This window comes from Cucumis melo, chromosome 4 (genome assembly GCF_025177605.1).
Source record: "Cucumis melo cultivar AY chromosome 4, USDA_Cmelo_AY_1.0, whole genome shotgun sequence".
NCBI lineage: Eukaryota > Viridiplantae > Streptophyta > Magnoliopsida > Cucurbitales > Cucurbitaceae > Cucumis > Cucumis melo.
The window spans coordinates 20,026,993-20,049,636 of NC_066860.1; the positions used below are offsets into that span (position 1 = coordinate 20,026,993).

Here is a 22,644-nt window from a genome sequence, read left to right on the forward strand (position 1 = left end):
TTTGAACTTAGAAGGTGGTTAGGTTGTTGCCCATTGAAGTTAAGAGTACTTTAACAAGTTCTTGACAAGTTTTGGAATAATTTTGTTGAGTTTTCCTAGAGTTCTTGAATGTCCAATAAGTTTCAGCGTTAAAATTGAATTACCTATGATACTTGAGTCCTAGAGTTGAATGTTGAAGGTTGAAAATAGACTTTCCTTTAACTTTAAAGATTTGCTTGGGTGTTACGTACATAAGCTTCGAATACACAATGACTTTAGATCCTAGATTCAAATTTAGAAACCCGTTAACATGCTATCAAGGCGATTTTGACAAGCTCTCGACAAGGTTTTAGACAAATTTAGTGAGTTCTATCATAGTTCTTGAATACCCATTTAGTCTTAACGTTAACTTGAATTTATCCATATTGTTTTGTGTGAAAAATGAAAGATCAGAGAATTGGAAGCATTGATTAACACATTTGAGGTTGTTTTAAATGAGTTTGGGTAAGTTCTTAAGTTATTTATTCGTTAGTTTGGTACTGAGATTGTTAATGGATTTAGACCTCCAAGATATGGATATTGAATATAAGAGTGTAGAGTTAAAAGACGATTTAAGTTTGGGAGCTTGTGACATTAAGAGTTCAAGTTGAAGTTTAAGGTTCAAAAGAGAAATTTTAACCTAGATCAACAGTAACTAGTTTTGTTTTATGCTTTTGAAAAAAAAAATGTATTATTTTAGAGTTTTTTTTTCATTTTCAATTTTTGTTATTGTTTCTAAAATTTGAAAAGTGAAATAAGGAGTTTTCTACAAATTAATTTTTAAAAATAAAAAACAGAAAACAAATGGATGAGGTTTCTCTAATAATGTCAATTTAAGTAACGGAGTGGATGAAGGTTTGACAATATTTGTTTATATATATATATATAAAAAAAACACATGAATATTAGGTTGAGTCCGATCTAAATTGGAAGCTTGATGTGACACTACTTCTGACTACACCCATAAAACTATTCATCTATGACCATCCAACCCCTAATACTTACCTCCTTTTTTTCTCTTTTTATAAAACTTATATATATACAAATTTCTTTCCTCTTTCATTTTTGAAAATTGAGATAAACTAAATATTTGAAATTGTGTTGATCAGAGATAAACTAAATAAATATATTAATAACAATAAATTTCTTATAATTTATTTACTAATACCAAATTCATAGATGATATATTTTTTATTTTAAAAAATTACTAAACTAAAATATTAAGTATAATATCAAAAAGTCCAAAAATGTTGCTAAAATTTAGTAATAAGTTTAAAGACAATTGTGAAATATTAGTTATATAGTAGAGCTAATTACCAAAATCTGTCAAATTAAAATAAAGATTGTAATACTAATTCAACGTCTCTCTCCTCATAGCTGCTGACTTTGATAACCATATTAAAATCTTTATACCTACGACTTATTATTATTCCACATAATATATATATATATATATATATATATATATATATATATTATCATCCAAATCCAAGTCAATTCAATTTTATAAGATCACCTTTCCACACTAATTATGAAGCTAACTGCCTTTTCTTTTTTTTTTTCTCTCAAAAGTGAATAACCTTTTATTCAACAATAGTTGAATGTTTTGAAATTATTATTTAGTATTTCAAATAGTCAACTATCAAAGTTTCAATGTCTAAACAAGTGTGTTATATATACTCTAAATTTTACTAGAATCTCTAACTCTTTAATTTGAAATTTTCATTTTTAATAATGAATTACTCTCTTCCATGGCACAAGGACATAGCACACACGCTATTAGTTAAACAACTATTTTTATCAAAACCTTTGGATTAGTTTTCTGCTATTTTCATTTTTGTTCATCCTTTTGTCGATTTCTTACCCATAACAATCTAACTTAGGGTTATTATTATTATGTGCATATGAAATTTATAAACATTAATAAGGTTTTATGTATATTAAGGTATTTGAATTTTATGATCAAATAGTCCAAATTGTGAAAACTGCATTCTTATGTTGCTAATGTATATCCATATTTTGAAATTTAAATTTTAAAATGAAAAAACTATACGTAATAAAGATTAAAAAAAACATTTTATTCCATGCTATAATTTCAATTCTTTTTAAAAAAATAAAAAACGTAATATATTATTATAAATTAATTAATAATCCTTTATATAATCAATTTAATATTTTTGATAAGCAACTAGAACTAACTAGTTTTACCAGTTTTACCGTAGAGTGTTAAACACATTTAAAACAAAAATGGTTTAAATTAGAATTGAATATATCTAAAAACATTTGAGATTGACTATTCAAACTCTCATTTCCACCATGTCACACATCCTTCATTAATCTATAAATTTATAGTGATCATAATTATGAAAGTGAGGCAAAGTGATCAAACTAATTGAGATATATGGCAGCTTCAAAGTTCCCTTCATCTTTGTTAGTCTACTTTATAGTTATTGCTGTGTGTATGCAAATTTGCAAAGGTAATCCAAAAATACCTTTGCCAAAATTACATGTACCCTTGTTTATCTTTGGGGATTCCCTGTTTGATGCTGGAAACAATAACTACATCAATACCCCTTTTCAATCAAATTTCTGGCCTTATGGTGAAACCTTTTTCAATTTCCCAACTGGAAGATTTTCAGATGGTCGCTTGATTCCTGATTTCATCGGTACAAAATTTAATTAATTCATGTGTTAGTTGTTGTTAAGTTTTAAACTTCCCAACGGGAAGATTTTCAGATGGTCGCTTGAATTGTGGGATGGATCATATTTAAAATTTATATAATTGCAGCTAAATATGCTAATTTGCCATTCATCCATCCATATCTTAATCCTACGAACAAAAATTACCTTCATGGAGTGAACTTTGCATCAGCAGGAGCAGGAGCTTTAGTTGAAACCCAGCAAGGATTTGTAAGTCATTTGAAAATAAGTTTATTCATACATTTTAAATTTTATTCATACATTTTTATATTTAAGTTAAACTTGGTCTTTGTTTGAATAAACATTCTAAGGGTTTAATTTAGAAAATAAGTCATTTGAAAAATATACAGTGTCTAACAACTATTTAAAAGTGAGTTTTTTAAGTAGATTTCAAATGATTTTTATCAAACAATTTAAATAAAAATAAAATTTTGAAAATATTTTGTTTAAGTCAATTCAATCCCGACTATTAATTTGATATAGATATATATACACGTTTCTATCCAGTATACTTGATAACAAATGTGGTACCTTAAATTTATAATAAATTAAATTTAATATATTGATATCAAAATTTTGGATTTTATGGATATACCAATAGATATTTTTGGTAAATAAAAAATTTATAAAAATTATTTAAAATACTTATTATGAGTCGCTATGAATAGCAAAATATTAAAAGATTTACGAAATATAACAAAAGAAAAATTGATTGGATGAGTTTTGTTATATTTGATAAATAATTTCAATATTTTGCTATTTAAAAAAATGACCGTTTTGTTTTAACATGTAAAATCAGTTATGGGTTTGGTTATTAGTTTTCATATATTTTACCATTTACTTATTTAATTAGAAATATCAATTAGTTTGTCGTTAAAACCTATGGTTGAATTGTTTGATTTAGATATTATAGATGAATGCCTTGTGTTATGTGTACAACATTAGCTATGTATATGTCAAATATATATTTATTATTGCACTAAAAACTAGTAATTGATATAGGACATCCATGTATTTTTTTGTATGTGTTGTTTATACTTCAAAGGTAATAGACTTGAAAACCCAGCTGAGCTATTTCAACAAAGTAAGAAAGGTATTTGAAGAGGTAGGTGGAGGACATGAAGGAGGAGCCAAGGCATTACTATCCAGAGCTGTCTACTTAATCAACATTGGAAGCAATGATTATCTTGCTCCTTTCCTTACAAATTCAACCCTCTTTCAATCCCATTCTCCACAACAATATGTTGACTTGGTCATCGGAAACTTAACCACTGTCATCAAAGTAGGTATACTCAAACACCCCCACCACTAATTCATTTTCTTCACCCTGATGATTTGAATATATAAATCCCTCCAACCCATCGTACTAAACAAAATAAGCAAATTCATGAAACAATCAAAAAGTAAAAGAAGAAATGTCGTCCCTAAAATTAATTTATCAATTTCACTTGTGTGATATATCACTCGAAAGATTCAGCCACACACCATTTTTTGCTTTTACATGATCAATGATTTGTGTTTCCAGGGAATTTATAAGAATGGAGGAAGAAAGTTTGCATTTTTTGGCGTTGGACCTCTAGGTTGTTTTCCCTTGGTGAAGGCAGTAATTTTACAAGGCAAAGATGAATGCTTTGATGAGATTACAGAACTTGCGAAACTGCACAACAAACATCTTTACAAAACTCTCCTGCGTCTTGAAAAGAAGCTTGAAGGATTCGTATATACATACGTCGATTCTTTCACGGTTGTCATCGAACTGTTAAATAACCCTGCTAAATATGGTAAGTAGAATTTTAAAAGCATTTTTATCATGCTTAAAATCAATTCAAAACATGCACTGTTGGAAGCAATGAAGGAAAATTAGGTAGGCTATAGAGTTTAGAATTGAGATTTATGCAGAAACTGTATTGAGTATTTTTTTCATTTAGGCTCAATTAGAATTTTTTAGCTTCTTGATTACATGGGTAGATGACATTAAACAACTCTAATGAATACTAAATAATGACCTACAAATTTAATAGACACGCCAGAAAATTACATGACCTTACATATTCCAGCTAGAATATATATTTTCTAGACAATTATCTTTACATATTCGAAAAAGCCATACTAAAGAACTTAAAAGGATGATACGTACAATATATTTGGAAATTACAGAAGTACATTTAACATTCACTGCCTCTACTTGTCCCTATACTTATGTAGTAATTTATATTGCTTCTTCTTGGTTAGATTATTATATTGTTTAGTGTTTGAGTTGGATGAGTTACTGAAATTTGATGTGTTTTTGGTAAAGGTTTGAAGGAAGGAAAGGTAGCATGTTGTGGAAGTGGGCCATTCAGAGGATATTTTAGCTGTGGAGGAAGAAATGGAGAAGAGTATAAGTTGTGTAATAACCCAAGCCAACATTTATTCTTTGATGCTACCCATTTCACTGATAAGGCAAACCAATTATATGCTGAGCTGCTGTGGAATGGGAATCTCCAAACCATCAAGCCTTACAATCTTAAAACTCTATTTCATGTTTAAGTGTTTGCGGGATCCGCCATCCCGTTGAACCTCTTCCTAATAATGCAATAATAAGTTGGGGGTTCATTCCTTCTACTAAAGTGTGTGCGCTTGTGTACAAAACGTACTATTGTAATGTATGTGCTTAACTTACCCAAATTATGAGTGTTAAGCTGTATCTCTTCTTTTGAATATAAAAGGTTTTTTTTTCTTCACTCTCCTATACTTTTTCTGTCATTTGTGCTGAAATATACTACAAGAATTTGAGGAACTCCAAACCTTTAAAATAGTTGTCAGGAAGATAAGGAGCTGGGAGAGATGGTATCTCTTGACAGCCATCATAACACGTTCAAAGAAATTCACAACTCCTCACACAGTAGTATATAGTGTTGGAAAGTAGGAAACGGAAGTTAAAAACTAAGGGAAACTCTCGATGCCTTAAATTAAGGTGTCAAAGAGTTTTGGGGTAACGCTTGATGGGTAATTAAGTCGTCTAGCATTAAAAGGAAACTACCGAGGCAGTACAAAAGGCGTTAGGAGTTCCCTTTTGAAAACAATCTTCAAATATGCAATTTCATAGATCTAAATAAGAAATTTTTGCTCTCGTTTTACAATAGATTATGATGATTTGAGATAAATTGTGATCGTGTGATGATTTTGGTTGTGATATATGTTGTATTGAAGTTCGTTAATGTATAATTGAGTTGGTTGTAGTTGCTTTGAGGAGGTTAAACTTTAATTTAATTTTGATTTTGCTAGATATGATTTTCCTAGATGTAACTTTGATTTTGCTAGATTTAATTTTTTGAGTTATTTTATCTTAGATCAGTTGTGTGATTGGATTGATTGTTGTGTTGAGGGGTGAGTTGTTAACTTTGTTTAAGGGAGTTTGCTTAACTTGTTGTTTAGGAGTGAATGATTTTGCTTGACTCTTGTTGCTTAACTTTACCTTATTTTGGAAAGTTGAACGGGTTTTATGGAACTTTTTAGTTGGAATTTTGGATTTTTTGAATTTTGTAACAATGTGCTTTACTTGATGTGATTGTAGGAAAAGAGTTGTTCGAAGATGACGTTAAAGATGATTTTTCGAGATTACATATTTTCTTATGTATTTATTAATTCAAATCCACTTTGTAGACCATTGTGTAAACTTTTTTATAATTTTCGTTAAATACACTATAATTTTGTATACACCGCTTTTATGTTAGAATTTTGTTATTTAGTATATATTTCTTTGGTTTGATCAATATTATTTTGAATTTTAGTTGAAGAAACTGCAAAAGAAATGACTCATATGACTATTTAAAAAAAATAAAATTGCAAAAGAAAAAAGTTGAAGAAACGACTCTTGACAATGCCATTGGGAGTGCATGATCTATCCTGAAGGCATCCCTAGCTGTTGGGAGATTAGTTAACAACTCTCATGGTTTCCAAGTGCCTATCGAGAGTGGTCACAAACTCTCGATGGTGTATGGCACTGTTGAGAGTTTGTGACAACTCTTGAGGTGCTTTTAGAGCAGCAGTCAAGAGATCGTCAAATTCTTATATTGATCTATGAATCTTGATATACTTATATCAATATCTTTTTCTAAAAATCTTTGGTATTGAATTGAAAATACTCTAACTTTTGAAGAGTTTGCTTATTATGAAGCTATACTTAACACCACTCACTATTTACTTTTGAGATGTGTTTCTTAGACTAAAAACTGTTGGATCTTGGCAAAATATTAGAAGTGCAGTTTGTCCTACATCGATTAAATTGTAGAATAGAGATTGGACTCGAAGTCTATAAATGGAGTCTATGTATGTAGTTTCATGTCGTTTCAGTTGGAAACACTTTAAGCTTAATGTGTTGATAATCCTACTTAAACTGTATACTCTAATTGGAGTCAAAAGAAGGTGTAAGTAGTCAAAAGTTATTATTTTGTATGATTGTAATAATTTTTTACATTGTAGATTTTTTTCTAGTTAATGGTTTTTCTTCGAGTTGAGAGTGTTCTATGTAAAATTTGTATAAAGTATATCAGTTTGGATTGAGATGTAAATTTGACAAACTTTTATGTAGAATTTCCTGAGTGTTTATCCATCACTTTTTTTTAAAACATCCCCATTAAGTCTAACCGAATATCACTCTTTAGGGGGGCGTTTGGCCCCCAAGTTGGGTTAGGTTGGTGGGTAAAAATAACTCATCCACCGTTTGGTTCACCAATAATAAGGAGGTTTACTATCTTGTTATTCACGTTAATCCCGCATTTCTTACATTGTTATTTGCATCAACTCCCTCAATTACTTCCTCCTTATAATAATGTTGAAGAAATTTACACAAAAGAAAAAGACACTGTGAAAAAAAGAAACTTTTGTTTAGAAAATTTACAAACGACTAAAACTTTTGATAGAGCACTCTTTTACTCTTTAAACACTCACTTACTTCTACTCAAAGTTTCTTACTAACGCTTTTTCTCTGCCTTATCCAGAATTCGAACTGGTTTTTTTAAATAGTTTTTAATCTCATCCTTGTCAAAAGAAATTCTAGAATTTCTTAACCTAAATAAAATCTAAGATATTTCTAGATTTTTTTTTTTTTTTGAGATATTTATTTACATCCTTCGCCACAATTCTAAATATTTTATCTCATCCTTATCTAAAATAATTCTCTAGAATTCTTTAACCTAAAAATCTAAGACTTTTCTAAATTTTTCTCTATAATATTTGTTTATATAATCCTAAAACTTTATTCTACAATTAATATTTCAAGATCATTCTAGTGAGTGTTGCTATATACTTTAACAAATAATTACCAAGAGTAAAGATAACAGAAGTAACACACTAGTAATACAGTTTGGTGATACAACACTTACGTCTAAGGAACAGTGTATCCAAAAATGATAATTTACAATTAACTGATTATAACATTGTATTGTCCTTGGATTGTTTGAAAATCATCTGATGTCTGCTGATTGCCCATGACAATCCAGAGAAGGCCACACTTTCCCATCTGCTATAAAATTGTGTTCGTGTGAAGTTTTAACATTATCTGTTGTTATTAGTTAGTATTGACTTATAGGTCTCCATGTTTTCAGTAAAATTTATCAAATTATTAACATTTTTTTATTTCATAGTTTTTAAACTTATTAAATTTAAAACTCCCAATTGATATGATGTCGGTATAATTTTTCTTAAATCTATAATTCTAAATTGTTAATGTGGGAGTGACACTTAACATTAATAGAATACACGAAGATAGGTGTATCTTCGAAGGCATCCAAGTTTTTTTTCTTTTGTAATAATAATAAGCTTACTCTTATTTACTCAAAAAAACTGTAAATCTATGATAACTTCAAATGGTACCATTTTTAAAGATTGTGTAGCCATGTTTATTTTGCTCCACAATGTATGTTCAAGGCTTGATAGGATTTATGCATGATGTTAACAATAATGTACTAAAATATGTTAGAACTAATCACTAGAATTTCTCTCGAATAATATATATTTAAGGCTTTAACTTTTAAATTTGGTCAATTTTAATTACTTAACTTTCAAATTGTAAATTTTCTACATTAACGTATACCTTCCTATGATGTCTATATATAACGTGCTAGTATACACATACTTAAAATTAATTGACAAAATAAAGATAAGAACTATGATGGTTAGTTTTAAAAAAGATAAATGAAGGAGTAAGACAGGTGAGGAAGCAAAAGGGAATTCAAATTTTAATTCAGCAAGAAGGGAAAATGCAACTGTAATATTGTTTTAGTTTTTAAACCTTTTTAAATAAGATTACCATTTCAAATTGTCAAAGTGGAGATTCGTTTTTCCTTGAAATTTTGGTAATTTGCTTGAAATCAGAACAAAATAGAGAGTTTTTGCACGTGTGGCTTGGTGATCAAGAATGACTTTTCCTTGCAAACGACAGAACATCAACTCTGATTTTGAAACTTGGACCAAATATGTCATTTACAAGTCATGAACACAAGCATTTAAAATTTGCTTTCTTCTCATATAAATAAATTGTAATATCAGTGAACCCAATTTATGACAGCACATGGCGAATCTAAAAGACTTGTGTTTTTGTTTATTGTTGTCGTTCATTTTTTTTACTGTTGGTGATTGTATTAGCGTTTGCAAGCAGGATCATAATGTGCCTCTTTTCGTTTTTGGGGATTCAATAGTTGATATTGGAAACAATAACTACATCAATACCATTCCCATTGCCCGATCAAATTACCCTCCTTATGGTGTAACTTTCTTCAAATGTCCCTCTGGGAGATGGTCTGATGGCAGAGTTGTTCCAGATTTCTTTGGTACCAATCATTTCCATCTCTTTTCTAAATAACCCTTTTATCTATTCTTCTTCAATCGTCAAACTAAACATTTTTCTCTTCTTTTTGCTTTTATGTTGGTTGGCAGCTCAATATGCAAACTTACAATTGCTTCTTCCATATCTCTATCCTGGGAATAAGCGTTACATTAATGGCATAAATTTTGCATCAGGAGGAGCAGGGGCTCTTGATGAAATCAATCGAGGATTGGTAATACTTTCTTTCTTTGTTCACTTTCATTTTTACAAAATTTGTTACTTTTTGTTACACTAATAAATATATTTAATGGCGTTTGAATAGTTTAGTTTAGTAAGTTGTTTGTTACTAAGTCCACATCCTTGACAAAACAAATGTTGTCCAATATCATTTCATTCACAAAGTTAGATTACGATCATGAGATAGATTTTACTATTAGGATGTCGGTATTGGAATTTGCTCCATCTATTTCAAGTAAGATATTCACATACGTATTGTTGAACTGTTGGGAGGTAATAAGCCTCAAAACTCAGGCAAGGAGCTTCAAGAAAGTGGAAAAGATATTGAGAAAGCAAATTGGAAAGACACAAGCAAAGGCATTACTATCAAGGGCTGTCTACCTGATTTCAATTGGGACCAACGATTATCGCACGTTTGCCTCGAATTCCAAGCTTTTCGATTCCTACTCGTTCGAAGAATATGTTGATTTGGTGATTGGGAACTTGACCTCTGTCATAAAAGTAAGCAATAGATTTCCCCATGTGTTGAGATTTTGAAATCCCCTGTTTCTAATAATACTCTGTTGGTTTAACATTGAACAGGAAATCTACAAGAATGGAGGAAGAAAATTTGTTGCAATGAATCTATGGTCTTTTAACCATGTACCTGCTGTATTAGAAGCAGTGGCATCACAAGGCAAAGACGCCCAATTGGAACAACTTAATCAACTTGTAGAAATGCACAACAAACAACTTTATAAAGCAGTACAAAAGCTCACTACAGAACTCCAAGGATTCAGATACTCCTATGTTGATTCCTATAAAGTGTTTGAAGAAATAACAAACAATCCTGCAAAGCATGGTACGAGAATTTAACAAAATCTTAATGAATGTGGGTTTACCTTTCTGACTGTTGAATTAACTTTAAGCAGGCTTGAAAGAAGTGAAGAATGCATGCTGCGGAAGTGGGATATATAGAGGAATACAAAGCTGCGGAGGGAAGGGTAATGTAAAAGAGTATGAATTATGTGGAAATCCCAAAGAGCATTTGTTTTTTGATTCCAACCATGGAAGTGACAAAGCATATCAAATACTTGCAGAAATGGCAAGGAATGGAGATTTAAATGCTTCCACCCCAGTCAATGTAAAATCCCTGTTTCTTTCTTAGCCAAGGTTAATGGATTTTTAGTGTAATGTTTACTGTATCCTTTCAATATAAACAAATAAAACTTCACGGGAACATCTTAGTATTGGATAAACGTTCACATTAACCAAGCTTCAAGAAATATTACACCTTTTCAAATGGTGGAATTAAACAAAACTTCAAAAGAAACACAATCTCAGTATTTATAATTCAATCTTGAAGAGTTTGAGTCATTCAAGGATAATATATTATCAATTGGTCAAGATGATCGCTATGATTATGCTCAAGCAAGGAACCCATCGGCCCATGATTTAAAATAGCATTTATATAAATGTTAATTATAGTCTAGGCAAGTAATTTCTCTTATATCCCAAAAAATTGTACCAGGACACCAAAGTTTAAGTCAAAATTTCAATCTCAAAATCTAAAAGTAGACTATGAGGGAAAAGACAAGTGAAGTTTGCAACCAAAAAAGGTGGAACCCCTACATAAACAAGCAAACTCTAAAACGATTAATCAAATTCTCATGGAACCACCCCTTAAAACCAACTGGCAGCTGGGGCGCCACCTTCTGCTGCAGGTGCTGGTGGTGGTACTGCAGCATCCCATCCATCTGAAGCTAAAGCAACTGCAAAAGGAAAAACCCAGAAAACAAAAGCATCAAAAATGAATCCTACTAAAAATTAAAATTAAAAAAAACATCCCTTTTTCTGTTGAACTCGGGCAGATAAACCCACCAAACTATTAATTGATTACATGCCTAAGACCTTTTTAAAAGAAAGAAGGTTAATGGTAACTGGAACGATAAGTGATACTCATAAACTTGAACCAAGTCTTAGGCAAAACACACCAGTAAGCACAAAAATTCAAATAAAACATAAAAGAAAACCCGGGTTCAACCTGGCTCTTGGGTCCACTCGACATTCGAAACAGGTGGAACAACTACAGCAGCATCTGGTGCTGGAATCAAATCAGGAGCACCCCACTGTGCATCAGAAATTTGCCCAGCCCATTGATCTGAAGCAACAAGCGGAGCACCACCATAATCTGCAATGCCATAATCTGGGGGTGCAACAGCCTCTTCTTCCTCTTTCTCCTTAGCCTCCTCAGGCTCCCGATAAAAAAACAAATCCACCTGCATAAGAAAACAGGTGAACGATTCGATCGAAGCTTTTAATTGAACTTCCAACAAACAAAAGCCAATTTCAAACTTCATCTCAGAACAGATTTCTAAAGTTGAAGCAGATAATATAATTCTAGGCTTACCATCACATCCCATTGATGCCCTGCACGAATAGTTCCACGCATCTGCAAAACCATCCTTGCCAAAAGCCAGAAGAGACATCCTATGCTATGTTTCCCCTTGTTGTTTGCTGGGATCCCAATATCAACATACCGCATTGGTGAATCAGTGTCACAGAAGGCAATTGTAGGAATGTTTCCAAGGGCAGCTTCCTTGATAGGCTGCAAGCAAGAAGCCAACAAGGCAACACAAAAATAGCAGCAACAAGTCAGGAATAATTAAACGAAAGTGAAACTAAAATTGCAAAATAGAAGACTATCCTTCCAACTTGAGCTAAAAACGGAAAACAATATGGGTCTTCCAAAAGACTAAATCACCTGATGATCAGTTCTAGGATCAGTCAGTATCAGAAGACGTGGCTCATTGAATGAGGTCTGAAGCTGGTTGGTGAAGGTTCCAGGGGTGTGCCTTCCGGCTATAGCATGCGCACCAGTGTGCTGAGCAAACTTTAAGACAGCCCTCTGACCATAAGGTCTTGCAGACTGAACAATGATGTCTTGTGGATTCTCAATACCCACAATGACTCTGGCAGCCAGCTGAAGTTTCTCCCATGTCTTACCCAGGTTAATAATGTAGATTCCTAACGAAAAGAAATTAGCAAAAAAGTTCATTCATATCCAATGCGGAAGTATCAATCCTCTTTGAGTCTAAAATAACTCAACATTCCACAAATCAAGAATCGTGTAGTCAAACAACAGAGTCTAGAGTATGTGATTCAAATCTATAAACATATGAACCAACATTTTGGGATCAAATTAAAAATAACAGCATATGTGCGTGTAAAACCCATCGTTGAATAATCTAAGATTATTAAACAGTGTATCATTGGCAAATACAGTAAAAACTAAAGATATTCAATCACATAACAACAGTCAGAAACCGACGCTGAATTGTAGATACTACTACGAATTTAACAAACAAAGGAAATATATACACTGATGAAACTATGGCGGCTCTGGTCATGAGAAATTTATATCCAAATATTAAGGTCAGTGAGAGAAAAAGCAAGTAGAGGACAACAACGAGTGCACATTAGTACTGAGAGTTCCAGTCCAGGAAAAACCACCGCAAAGATTGAAAACGAGGAGAGCAGAATGAAAGTCAAATGTGAAGATCTAAAAGTTAAGGAGTATTAAGAAAGTACCATCGTTGCGGCGCTTGAAAACGTAACGTTCCATTTGGAAGTCACAGTTCTTAGTGCCAAGATGAACCTCAGCCGCCAACATCATCTGAATGTCGGCCTCCTTCTGCGAGAGTTGACGTGGAGCCGTTGTAGTCGCCATGGCCGGAACTTCGTTAGGGTTTGCAAAATAGCGGAATTTGAAGGAGAAAGGAGAAGAGAACGGCTGGGGAGGGTGGGAGATGAGAAGCAAGTAGGGTTTTCTTCTTTTCCTTCGCCAAGTTGTTTTATGAAATGGGCTGGGCTTTACTTTCTTTTTATTATTTTTTGTTATGTTTTTGGAAAGCAAAATTTTGATGGTACAAATAAATACACACATGTATTACTTCCTATCATACCATACCATATAACCATAATGTCTTGAAAAGCGGCTTAACCTCAAAAATGGATGGAAGGCGGTAGGCATGTCATGCGGAATTAGGATCTAGATTGCCCTAATTGCATTTAAACAATTTAAAAATTAGCATGCATCATTATCCTAATTAAGTGAAATTAGGCTTAAGGAAAAAAAAACATATATTTGAAGCTTTCCGATTCTCGTAATCTTCTCAAGAACACGAACCCAAGACTACCACTAGTGTTGACTCGTTAGACTCGCTATTCTTCAGACTTAGAACCAGGTTGTGAGACCCGATACGTGAAGAAATTAATTGAGAGAGAGATGAAATTTGGAGGAAGGTTGGGAAAACTTTAGGTAAATTTTCCACTTTCTGTTTTTAATTTTAAAAATTGAAATTGCCTAAAGTCTTTGCTCATTTGAAAAAGAAGATTGAAGGAATTTTGGCAAAGGGGTGCGGCGACTGCGTGAAAGGAGTGTGTGAGGGGTGTGGGCGACTGGGTGATTAAACCAATTTCGGCAAAGGGACGATTGGGATCGAAGGAATTTCAACTGGCTAAATCGAAGATTGGAAGACGGGGCGACTTCGAGGCAATCGACTTCAACGTGGGCGACTGGGTGTGTGATACGACAAAAAGGCTTAGGTTTTAAGTTTATATTTATATTATATATATTAATAGCCAATCGGGTTGGGTCAACCCAACCCTTATTTGCATGACCCGAAAACCTGACTCAAGTTTTTTTCCTTCAATTTTGTAACCCAAACCAACCTAACACAAAATTTAACCTAACCCAACCTTTGGATAATTCAGGTTGGTCGACTTATCGGTTTTTTTTAACACTCCTACTTTTGATTATATCCAATTTCTTCTTTATTTGAGCTACTTTTTCCAATCTCAAGAATTTGATTTAGTTTTTCTGTACCATAATCGAGAATTTTAACAGACTTGGTGATGTGTCATATTCAGCGTTTGTATTTTTTAGTTCTTGTTTTAGTGATGAAATAATGGTTAGCAAGCAATGATTATCTTCTAACAAATCTTGGATTCTTTCTTTCTAAAACATAAGAACTGATAAGTTTTTCCCATTGTTGATGAAGGTAGTCATAATACATGTTATTATTTGAGGTGTTAAGAAATGATTCTTTAAAATTAAATTCTGGTTCAATGATAGTGTGCATACTAATGAAGGCTCGATTATTATCACCTTTACTGTTGCTGGAGTCTAAGTCATCATTTGATAGTGTTATTGTAAGGCTTCTTTTCTGTCTTTTCAAATAGTTTGGCCATTCAGCTTGATAGTGACCATAGCCTTCACATTCTCTGCATTTAAAAGATCTATCAATTTTAATGGCACATTTATCATTGTCCTTTTTTCTCTGCATTTAAAAGATCTATCAATTTTAATGGCACATTTATCATTGTCCTTTCTTCTGTTGAAAAAGTTATTCTGCTTTCTGTTGTTATTTTCATAGTTATTTGGTTTTTAAAATTTTTTGACAACTTTTGAAAATTTCTCTGTAAGAATGGCTATGGAATCATTAATATTATCATATGAAGGTTTATCCTTTTTAAGGGAATTTTTTTCATTGATTGATTGATTGGCTATATCTATCCTTCGTTGATTGATTGGAAAGTTATTCCTTGATTGATTGGAAAGTTATTCATTTCCCTTTCTAATCTTCTTTGTTTGAGATAGATATTTCAAAGGTATGTAAAGAACCAAATAATTCGTCTAATTTCAAGGATTCTATATCATGAGCCTCTTTAATTGTTGTTACTTTCATATCAAATCTTTTAGGCAGAGATCTTAGAACTTTTCTCACAAGTTTAGATTCAGAAATCTTTTCTCCTAGAGCAAAGGATTCATTGGCTATATCTAAGACTCTAATATCAAAATCTGCAATAGATTCAATTTCCATCATTCTTAAGGATTTAAATTTAGAGCTCAATAAGTGCAATCGCGATGTCTTTACATTTAAAGTTTCTTCATAAGTAACTTCAAGAACGTTTCATGCTTCTTTTGCAAATGAACACATGTTTATTAATTTAAACACATTTTGGTCAACTCCATTATAAATAGCATTCAGAGCATGTGAGTTGCCAAGAGAAACTTGATCTTCAACATCAGTCCATTTAGATTCTGTAGGTGTAGTTTTTCCATCTGTAGTAATAGAAGGTGGTTCCCATCTAGTGATGACAGCTTTTCAAGTTTTATTGTCTATTGATTTAAGGAAGGTTGTCATACGAGCCTTCCAATACACATAGTTTGTGCCATTAAAAATTGGTGGACAAGTAGTAGATCCTCCTTCTTTAATTATATCCATCTATACGGAAGCCACTCTGATACCAATTGTTGAAAATTATATGATTTTCCTATAGTTGTTATTTTAGTTAACAACTAAAGGAATAACTAGAAGAGTAAAAAGATAAATAACACGGAGAACACATAAAACTTTGTTGACCCAGATCGATGAAACCTACCTATGTTTGGAGAGCTTTTATAGTTCAAGTAAGCAGATTTTATTAAGATTCAAATGAGTATAAGGCTTTAACAATCTAAGAAACACTCCCCCTAGATCTAGTTTTCCTTTTAGTTATTTTCTTAAAACTAAAAACAATCAGGCTCCATCTGAATTGTATTTGAATCTAATGAAGATAATCAGGCTCCCCTTGAAGTAATTGACCCTAAATAAAATTACTTAGTCTTCTTTAAATCTCTTATCACGGATACACTTGAATCATCTATGAAGATATCAAACAAATCTTCATGTAATATCTAAGAAGGTAATCTCTTACCTTCAAAAAGACTCTTCACAAACTTTGGATTTTCAAAGATGTCTTCGAAGAATACAATGAATGGAAAATATCTTCTCCTTTTATAATTTAGAATTCCACACTAAACCAATATCCTAATCACATTGAAATTTACGTGACCGAATCTTAATTACCATATATAGCAATTAGAAGAAACTTTGTTTTGTCTTTATGCTAAACATTTCAGTATTAAAGACAAATTTCGCTCAAATTGGTCTTAACTTATAAGTTGTTTATAAGTATAGCATAACAAAACTGAATACATTTTCTAGAAAAATGAACACTTCATTGATTTCAAAATGTATTCTATACATTTCTTCTAAAATACAAGAAATAGATATTAAATTCCTCAACTTTTAAGAAGCATAAAAAAATATCTTTAAGTATGATTTATCTATTAAAACAAATTTAGATCTCCCACTAATTTAGCCAAGACAACCTCTCATGTTCTTTACTTTAAGGATGATCTCACCTTCTGCACGCTTTCAAGAACTGGTTTCCTGAAATGAGAAGTAAATATGATTAGTGGCTTCTGAATCTAGTATTTAGATTTAAGTATCATATTTCATTAAGCATGTTTCAACAACTAGTAAATCATATTTACCTTGTACTTCCTTCTCAACTTTCTTCTTAGCAAGATACTTCAGCCAATTCCTTAACCAATGCTCGTTTTAATTGTAGTGGCAATATTTACCTTTCGTAACTTTATTTTTCTCACTATTCTTGTGAGTCTTCCCATTTCCTTTCTTTTTCATTTGTGAAGGCACAACTATATTTTTAAAGGACGACCCTTTCATAAACTTTTTCTTTGTGCGGTAGTAACATTTGCTTCTATTTCCTTCCCCTTACCCAAGGTAAAGTTCAAGAATCATTGGAGCTCATTCAGAAGGATTGTCAAAGTGAACTCTATCTTATTTAGAGATGGTTCATCTGGAATGGTACAAAAATGTTCAAGAGAGATTGTAAAATAAAACTCACCTGATTTGCCTTATCGATGAGACCACCATTTACTTTAGCGATATTGAAGTGTATCATCATGTCCAAGACATGTTCTTGAATAAAGGTCCTTTCTTTTATTTGTTTGGTGTAGATGTGCTTAATTGCTTCATGTTTAAGGAACCATGATGTCTAACCAAACATCTCCCTCAATGAATGCATAATCTCTTTAGTTGTGGCTAAGGATTCATGTTTCTTTGTCAAAACATCAGACATGCTAGCAAGAATATATAGACATGGGCCTTTTCATTGGCCTTAATCCATCGATCATATACTTCCCAAACAGTTTGATTAGCATTTGAGGTCAGAGCTTGAGGACGTTTCTCTATGACTAGTATTGTATTTAGGTTTAATTTCCAAGTCGCATAATTGTCGCCATTAAGTTTCTCAGAAGCTAAGAGTTGTACCATTGAGCTATTCATGATGAAAAATAAAACATATTCTATTTATTGAAAAACTACAATCCTTTAAAAACCAATTTAGTTTAGAAATATTAATAATGTACTCATCATTATTATGTTCTACAACGATATTTCAAAGGTTTAGAATAACCTCTACTGAAGAGTAAACGATTACTTCTCCTTAGAACCAAGATAATCCTGACTACATGCTAACTCCTAAATATCTCATTTTCTTATAGCACTTAGTTATCGGTACTTCGGGCGAGAATAAACTTTAGTCTTAAACAACTGATTGTGTGTTGAGTTTGGATTAAGCATGGTCTGGGAAGCTAAGTAAACTGACACATGTAAAGTTCAAAGTAGGAGCCAATGAACTAAGAGAAGCTAAAAGATGCCTTATCCGAATTAGGATTAGTATAAACAAGATTGAAGGATTTAATGAAACATTATTATTATGAGATTTTCTAATGCTGTGTTGCATGCTGAGAGAGCACTAGGCACGAAAAGGAGTTGGAGTTAGGCATTCAAAAAGGAAGGAAGCTAGGGCTAAGTACTTTTGTGAGTGATTTTCAAAAAGAAAGAAGTGTTTTGAAAACATTCTTTCTGAGTCTTTATGGTGTGGTTTATGCTTAACTCATGTTGTAATGTTGATGCTTTTATTGGAAAAGAAAACTTCTAAACTAAAGTTTCTATGTGATGATTGTAATGTTGTATGCGAGTAAACTATTAGTCTTGTTCCTATCAATGAGCTAGCTATTATGTATACATAATGAGTAAAGGTAGCCATGGTGGTGTTGCAGACCACATGGCATCCAGAAGTTGGCAAATAGCGTTTAAGTCAATAGCCTAAGCAACGAGAAATGAATATGGAATTCCCCAAGAGATGCTGGTAAATGAATCCAAACTTTATTTGTAGGTATGGTTCATGTTCTTGGCAGAAATGAATAAGTAGAAGCTAATGTGTGATTTATGTTTTACTGAAACATGGCGTTGAGAGCCTGTTTATAAAAATAAAAAATGAATTTGTGTGATTGAATTGTATTCCCCAAATGGTTTTCTAAAACCATTACTCATTAAGTATTTGACTTATGTGTTAATTTTCCCTTCCCTAAGTATCAAGGCATTGAGGCCAAGGAAAGAAGTTAAGGCGAGCAAGCTAGGCATTTAAGGGTAAAGTTGCGTTAGGCGTTGGAAGCCTTTTATTTGTAGTTCCTTGTATCTAATAAAGCTTGTATTGTATTTGGAACTCAAGTTGTTAAGTTAATAAAGAGAAGTCTTTGTTGTTATCTTGCATTGCGATTCTTGTTGCCTAATAACTTAAGCTTGTAAGTCTGAGCTAAGTGTTAAGGAAAGAGTAAGAATCAAATGTATTAAGTTTGTTGGTTGTGTTTATCCCTCTTACTAGGCATTTTACGTGCTATCTCATAGAGAGATTTACGTAGAATGTCTAGGCGGTCACTTCACCACTCGATTGCATAGAGTGACTTTTGAGGCAGGACATGACAATTCTGTATTAGAGCATGAATTTGTGAAACCTAAATTTTGGGATTAAGGTCTAAGGTAAGTTGTGGATAGTTTGATACAAGTTGATATCAAAGCATTATTGTAACCCCCCAAAAATTTTGAGGTAATTTTCCAACTTAAATTGTATTTGGTTAAGTTTTAAAATTTGTGGGTGTATTATTGTTGAAAATTTTCTTTTTGACGAAAAGAGAATTTTAAAAAGGGAAAAGATGAAGGGAAAGAAAAGGAAAGTAATAAAATAAATAATAGAATAATATAATTATATTATTATTATTATTATTATATTTTTTTAAAAAAAAACCTTCAGCACGCGTGCCCTATCTCATTCTTCTTCTCATTGTTCTCCTCCTTCAGTTGTCCATCGCCTCGACCTTACTTCTCTCCGTCTAATCGCCACTGCCGCCTCTATCTCCTCTTCTCTCTATCTTTGTTCAAGCATTGTCGGTCGTCTCTATCTTCAATCGAACGCCAGTCGTCGTAAATTCCCGTTGTGTCTTTCTGTCGTCAAAACCCAATTGCTGTCGTATTTCTTCATCCATGAAGCTCCTCCATCCATCCTATGCATCCGGTGAATCTCAGGGAAAGCCCAATCGTTCGTTGTACGTGAAGTTCGTCATGGAACCAACTCAAGCCGTCAGCTTCCACTTCAAGCTGCTTACCATTTTTCCCTCTTCATCGAGTTGATCTGAGCCGCCTTTTAAACCGAGATGCTAGCCAACTCTTCACTTTTCTTGCTACCACTTCTGCCTTGTTGTGCGTCTTGTGGTAAGGTTTATTCTGTGAGTTTTGTAGTTTTTTCCATGACCATTTTAAGTGTAAATATTGGATTAAAATTGATGATCCTTGAAGGTGTTGAGTTGAGTTCTTAAATTTCTAACAAGCTTGGCTTAGAGTTCAATTTTTCATTTATTTGGGTAAGTTGTGGATCTCACTTTTGGGTGATTTGGTTGGGTGTGTTCACACGAGATTTTCGAAGAAATTTGATTCGTGGAGTTGAACTTGTGTTGATGTTGTATTTATGTTGATTTGATGCGATGTGGTTCGATCTCTAGAATTTGATCCTCTGATTCTCTCTCGACTGGATGCTTATGTTTGATTTTAGGAAGTGAAGCACATGATGTTCTCGAAGTTAGAGTCTTGGAAGAAAGCTTGGATCTTCAAAGGAGCTTTAGTCTTCGAGGGTGTTCTTGAAGTTAGAGTCTTCGAAGAAAGCTCGTATCTTCAAAGAAGCTTCAATCTTTGAGAGTCTTCTTGAAGTTGGAGTCTTAAAAGAAAGCTTGTATCCTTAAAGGAGCTTCAATCTTTGAGGGTGCTCTTGAAGTTAGAGTCTTCGAAGAAAGCTTGTATCTTCAAAGAAGCTTCAATCTTTGAGGGTGTTCTTGAAGTTGGAGTCTTGGAAGAAACCTTGTATCTTCAAAGAAGCTTCAATCTTCGAGGGTGTTCTTGAAGTTGGAGTCTTGGAAGAAAGTTTGTGTCTTCAAAGAAGCTTCAATATTCGAGGGTGTTCTTGAAGTTGGAGTCTTGGAAGAAAGCTTGTATCTTCAAAGGAGCTTTAATCTTCAAGGGTGTTCGACTTCAGGAGTTGAGTTTTCTATATCTTGGAAGAATTCTCTCTAGACCTTCTGAAGTAAAAAATCTTTAAAAGTCTGATCTGATCCCTAGACCATACCTATAGGCTCAATCACATGGACTAGGGTCATATTTTATTTTGGGCTAAATTAAGCTTTTTTTTGTTCAATTGAATTTTAGCCCAAGTAAATAATATTTAATTGAATCCAAATAATTAATTTGATCCAATTGCCATAATAAAGACACGTGACATAATTGTCCAATTTGTCTTTAAATTTAATTTGGGACACATGCCAATTTTTAATTAATCCCAAATACAATTATTTTAGTAAATGATGTGAAAATTTGTGATTGGTTCCAAAATTTCTTATTCAACAGGCTGAATTTGCTTGAGTTAGTGTTTGATCCTTATGTTTATGTTTAAGTTGGTTCGTTGGACTTCAATTTGATCAAGGATCTTAGCTAAGCATAAGGTAAGAGATTTCTATTATTGGACTCAATTTGGAATTGGAATGTATTGACTGATACGAAAGTTGAAATATATTGACTACATTAGTTCGATTGTTTTGTGTAGATAGCAAGTATTGCTAGTTTACACTATTGATTGAGATTAGATGATTTGACTGTCATGTGTAGTTTAGATATATTGATGGATTGTGCTGTTAATGGAGTTTAGATGATTTAATTGTCATGTGTAGTTTAGATATATTGATGGATTGTGCTGTTGAATGAGTTTAGATGATTTGACTATCATGTGTAATTGATGAATTGTACTATTGATTGGATTTAGATGGTTTGACTGTGATGTGTAGCTTAGATATATATTGATGGACTGTATTGTTAACTGAACCTAGACTATTTGACTGGTTATGCGTAGAGACTGAATAGTTAGTTTTAAATATGTTTTGATTTGACTGTCGTGGACTGTTTAGAATAGATGGATGGTAACTGTTAGCTTTATCTATGGGGTAGTGTACCTTGCAGACACGATGTCCTACGGGATCACCACATGTTGTGTATCCTTCGAGATCAATAGACTGAGACGTATATCCTATGAGATCACTAGATTGATACGTGTATCCGACAGGATCACTAGATTGATATGTGTATCCTACGAGATCACTAGACTGATGTGTGCATCCTATGAGATCACTAGACTGTTAAGTTGCAGGGTACCCCTTAATAGGAAGCTAACCATTCTTACCACTAATGGGATCAGTAGTGGGTCTCTTACTGGGTATATCTTATACTCACCCTTTTATGTTTAACTTTTTCAAGCAAAGGTAATGCAAAAGATAGACCGACAAGGGATAAGAAGGGTAATGCAAAAGATAGACCGAGGACAAGAAGGATTCGTTAACGCCATATGGGAACGTCTTTCTTTTAAATGCTTTAGCTTAATGTTTTTATTTTCTTTTGTTTTGAGGATTGAAAATGAGTCATGTTTAGGACATCTATTTATTTTGATTTTGATTTTGATGATTTCATAGACGATGTTGTGAACTTTTGAAATAGAGCCCGAAGACAGTTTTCCTTATTTTTTAATGTTTATTGATTTTAAACTAGTATTATGAGGAAATGTCTTAATAGTAAAGTAAAGACCTCAACTTAGTTTGAAAAGTTGGATCGTTA

At 32.6% G+C, this 22,644-nt stretch overlaps 3 protein-coding genes across 3 annotated transcripts; 2 read left to right on the plus strand and 1 right to left on the minus strand.

Moving 5' to 3' along the window:
* The first annotated feature begins 2,371 nt into the window (after nucleotides 1-2,371).
* On the plus strand, nucleotides 2,372-5,436 carry LOC103499189 (GDSL esterase/lipase 2-like). Its single transcript, XM_051083190.1, has 5 exons — nucleotides 2,372-2,684; nucleotides 2,807-2,928; nucleotides 3,764-4,000; nucleotides 4,244-4,499; nucleotides 5,015-5,436. The coding sequence occupies exons 1-5, from the start codon at nucleotides 2,420-2,422 to the stop codon at nucleotides 5,245-5,247; spliced, it is 1,113 nt and encodes a 370-aa protein (XP_050939147.1). The 5' UTR covers nucleotides 2,372-2,419; the 3' UTR covers nucleotides 5,248-5,436.
* Nucleotides 5,437-9,241: 3,805 nt separating this feature from the next.
* Nucleotides 9,242-11,001, plus strand: LOC103499191 (GDSL esterase/lipase 1-like). Its single transcript, XM_008462115.3, has 5 exons — nucleotides 9,242-9,530; nucleotides 9,637-9,758; nucleotides 10,037-10,264; nucleotides 10,346-10,604; nucleotides 10,675-11,001. The coding sequence occupies exons 1-5, from the start codon at nucleotides 9,272-9,274 to the stop codon at nucleotides 10,908-10,910; spliced, it is 1,104 nt and encodes a 367-aa protein (XP_008460337.2). The 5' UTR covers nucleotides 9,242-9,271; the 3' UTR covers nucleotides 10,911-11,001.
* A 192-nt stretch (nucleotides 11,002-11,193) lies between these two features.
* Nucleotides 11,194-13,683, minus strand: LOC103499190 (40S ribosomal protein SA-like). Its single transcript, XM_008462114.3, has 5 exons — nucleotides 13,334-13,683; nucleotides 12,507-12,769; nucleotides 12,153-12,350; nucleotides 11,787-12,021; nucleotides 11,194-11,514 (listed from the first exon to the last, which is right to left on the minus strand). The coding sequence occupies exons 1-5, from the start codon at nucleotides 13,470-13,472 to the stop codon at nucleotides 11,426-11,428; spliced, it is 924 nt and encodes a 307-aa protein (XP_008460336.2). The 5' UTR covers nucleotides 13,473-13,683; the 3' UTR covers nucleotides 11,194-11,425.
* Between the last annotated feature and the right edge of the window lie 8,961 nt (nucleotides 13,684-22,644).

Excerpts from the sequence above, each read along its gene's own strand:
- LOC103499191 (XM_008462115.3), top strand. The coding sequence starts at position 9,272 with ATGGCGAATCTAAAAGACTTGTGTTTTTGTTTATTGTTGTCGTTCATT. Across the intron at positions 10,265-10,345 it reads ACTTGACCTCTGTCATAAAA|GAAATCTACAAGAATGGAGG; the intron begins GTAAGCAATAGA and ends AACATTGAACAG. Across the intron at positions 10,605-10,674 it reads AAACAATCCTGCAAAGCATG|GCTTGAAAGAAGTGAAGAAT; the intron begins GTACGAGAATTT and ends AACTTTAAGCAG.
- LOC103499190 (XM_008462114.3), bottom strand. The coding sequence starts at position 13,472 with ATGGCGACTACAACGGCTCCACGTCAACTCTCGCAGAAGGAGGCCGAC. Across the intron at positions 12,351-12,506 it reads ATCCTAGAACTGATCATCAG|CCTATCAAGGAAGCTGCCCT; the intron begins GTGATTTAGTCT and ends TCTTGCTTGCAG. Across the intron at positions 12,022-12,152 it reads GGCATCAATGGGATGTGATG|GTGGATTTGTTTTTTTATCG; the intron begins GTAAGCCTAGAA and ends TTTCTTATGCAG.
- LOC103499189 (XM_051083190.1), top strand. The coding sequence starts at position 2,420 with ATGGCAGCTTCAAAGTTCCCTTCATCTTTGTTAGTCTACTTTATAGTT. Across the intron at positions 2,685-2,806 it reads CTTGATTCCTGATTTCATCG|CTAAATATGCTAATTTGCCA; the intron begins GTACAAAATTTA and ends ATATAATTGCAG. Across the intron at positions 4,001-4,243 it reads ACTTAACCACTGTCATCAAA|GGAATTTATAAGAATGGAGG; the intron begins GTAGGTATACTC and ends TTGTGTTTCCAG.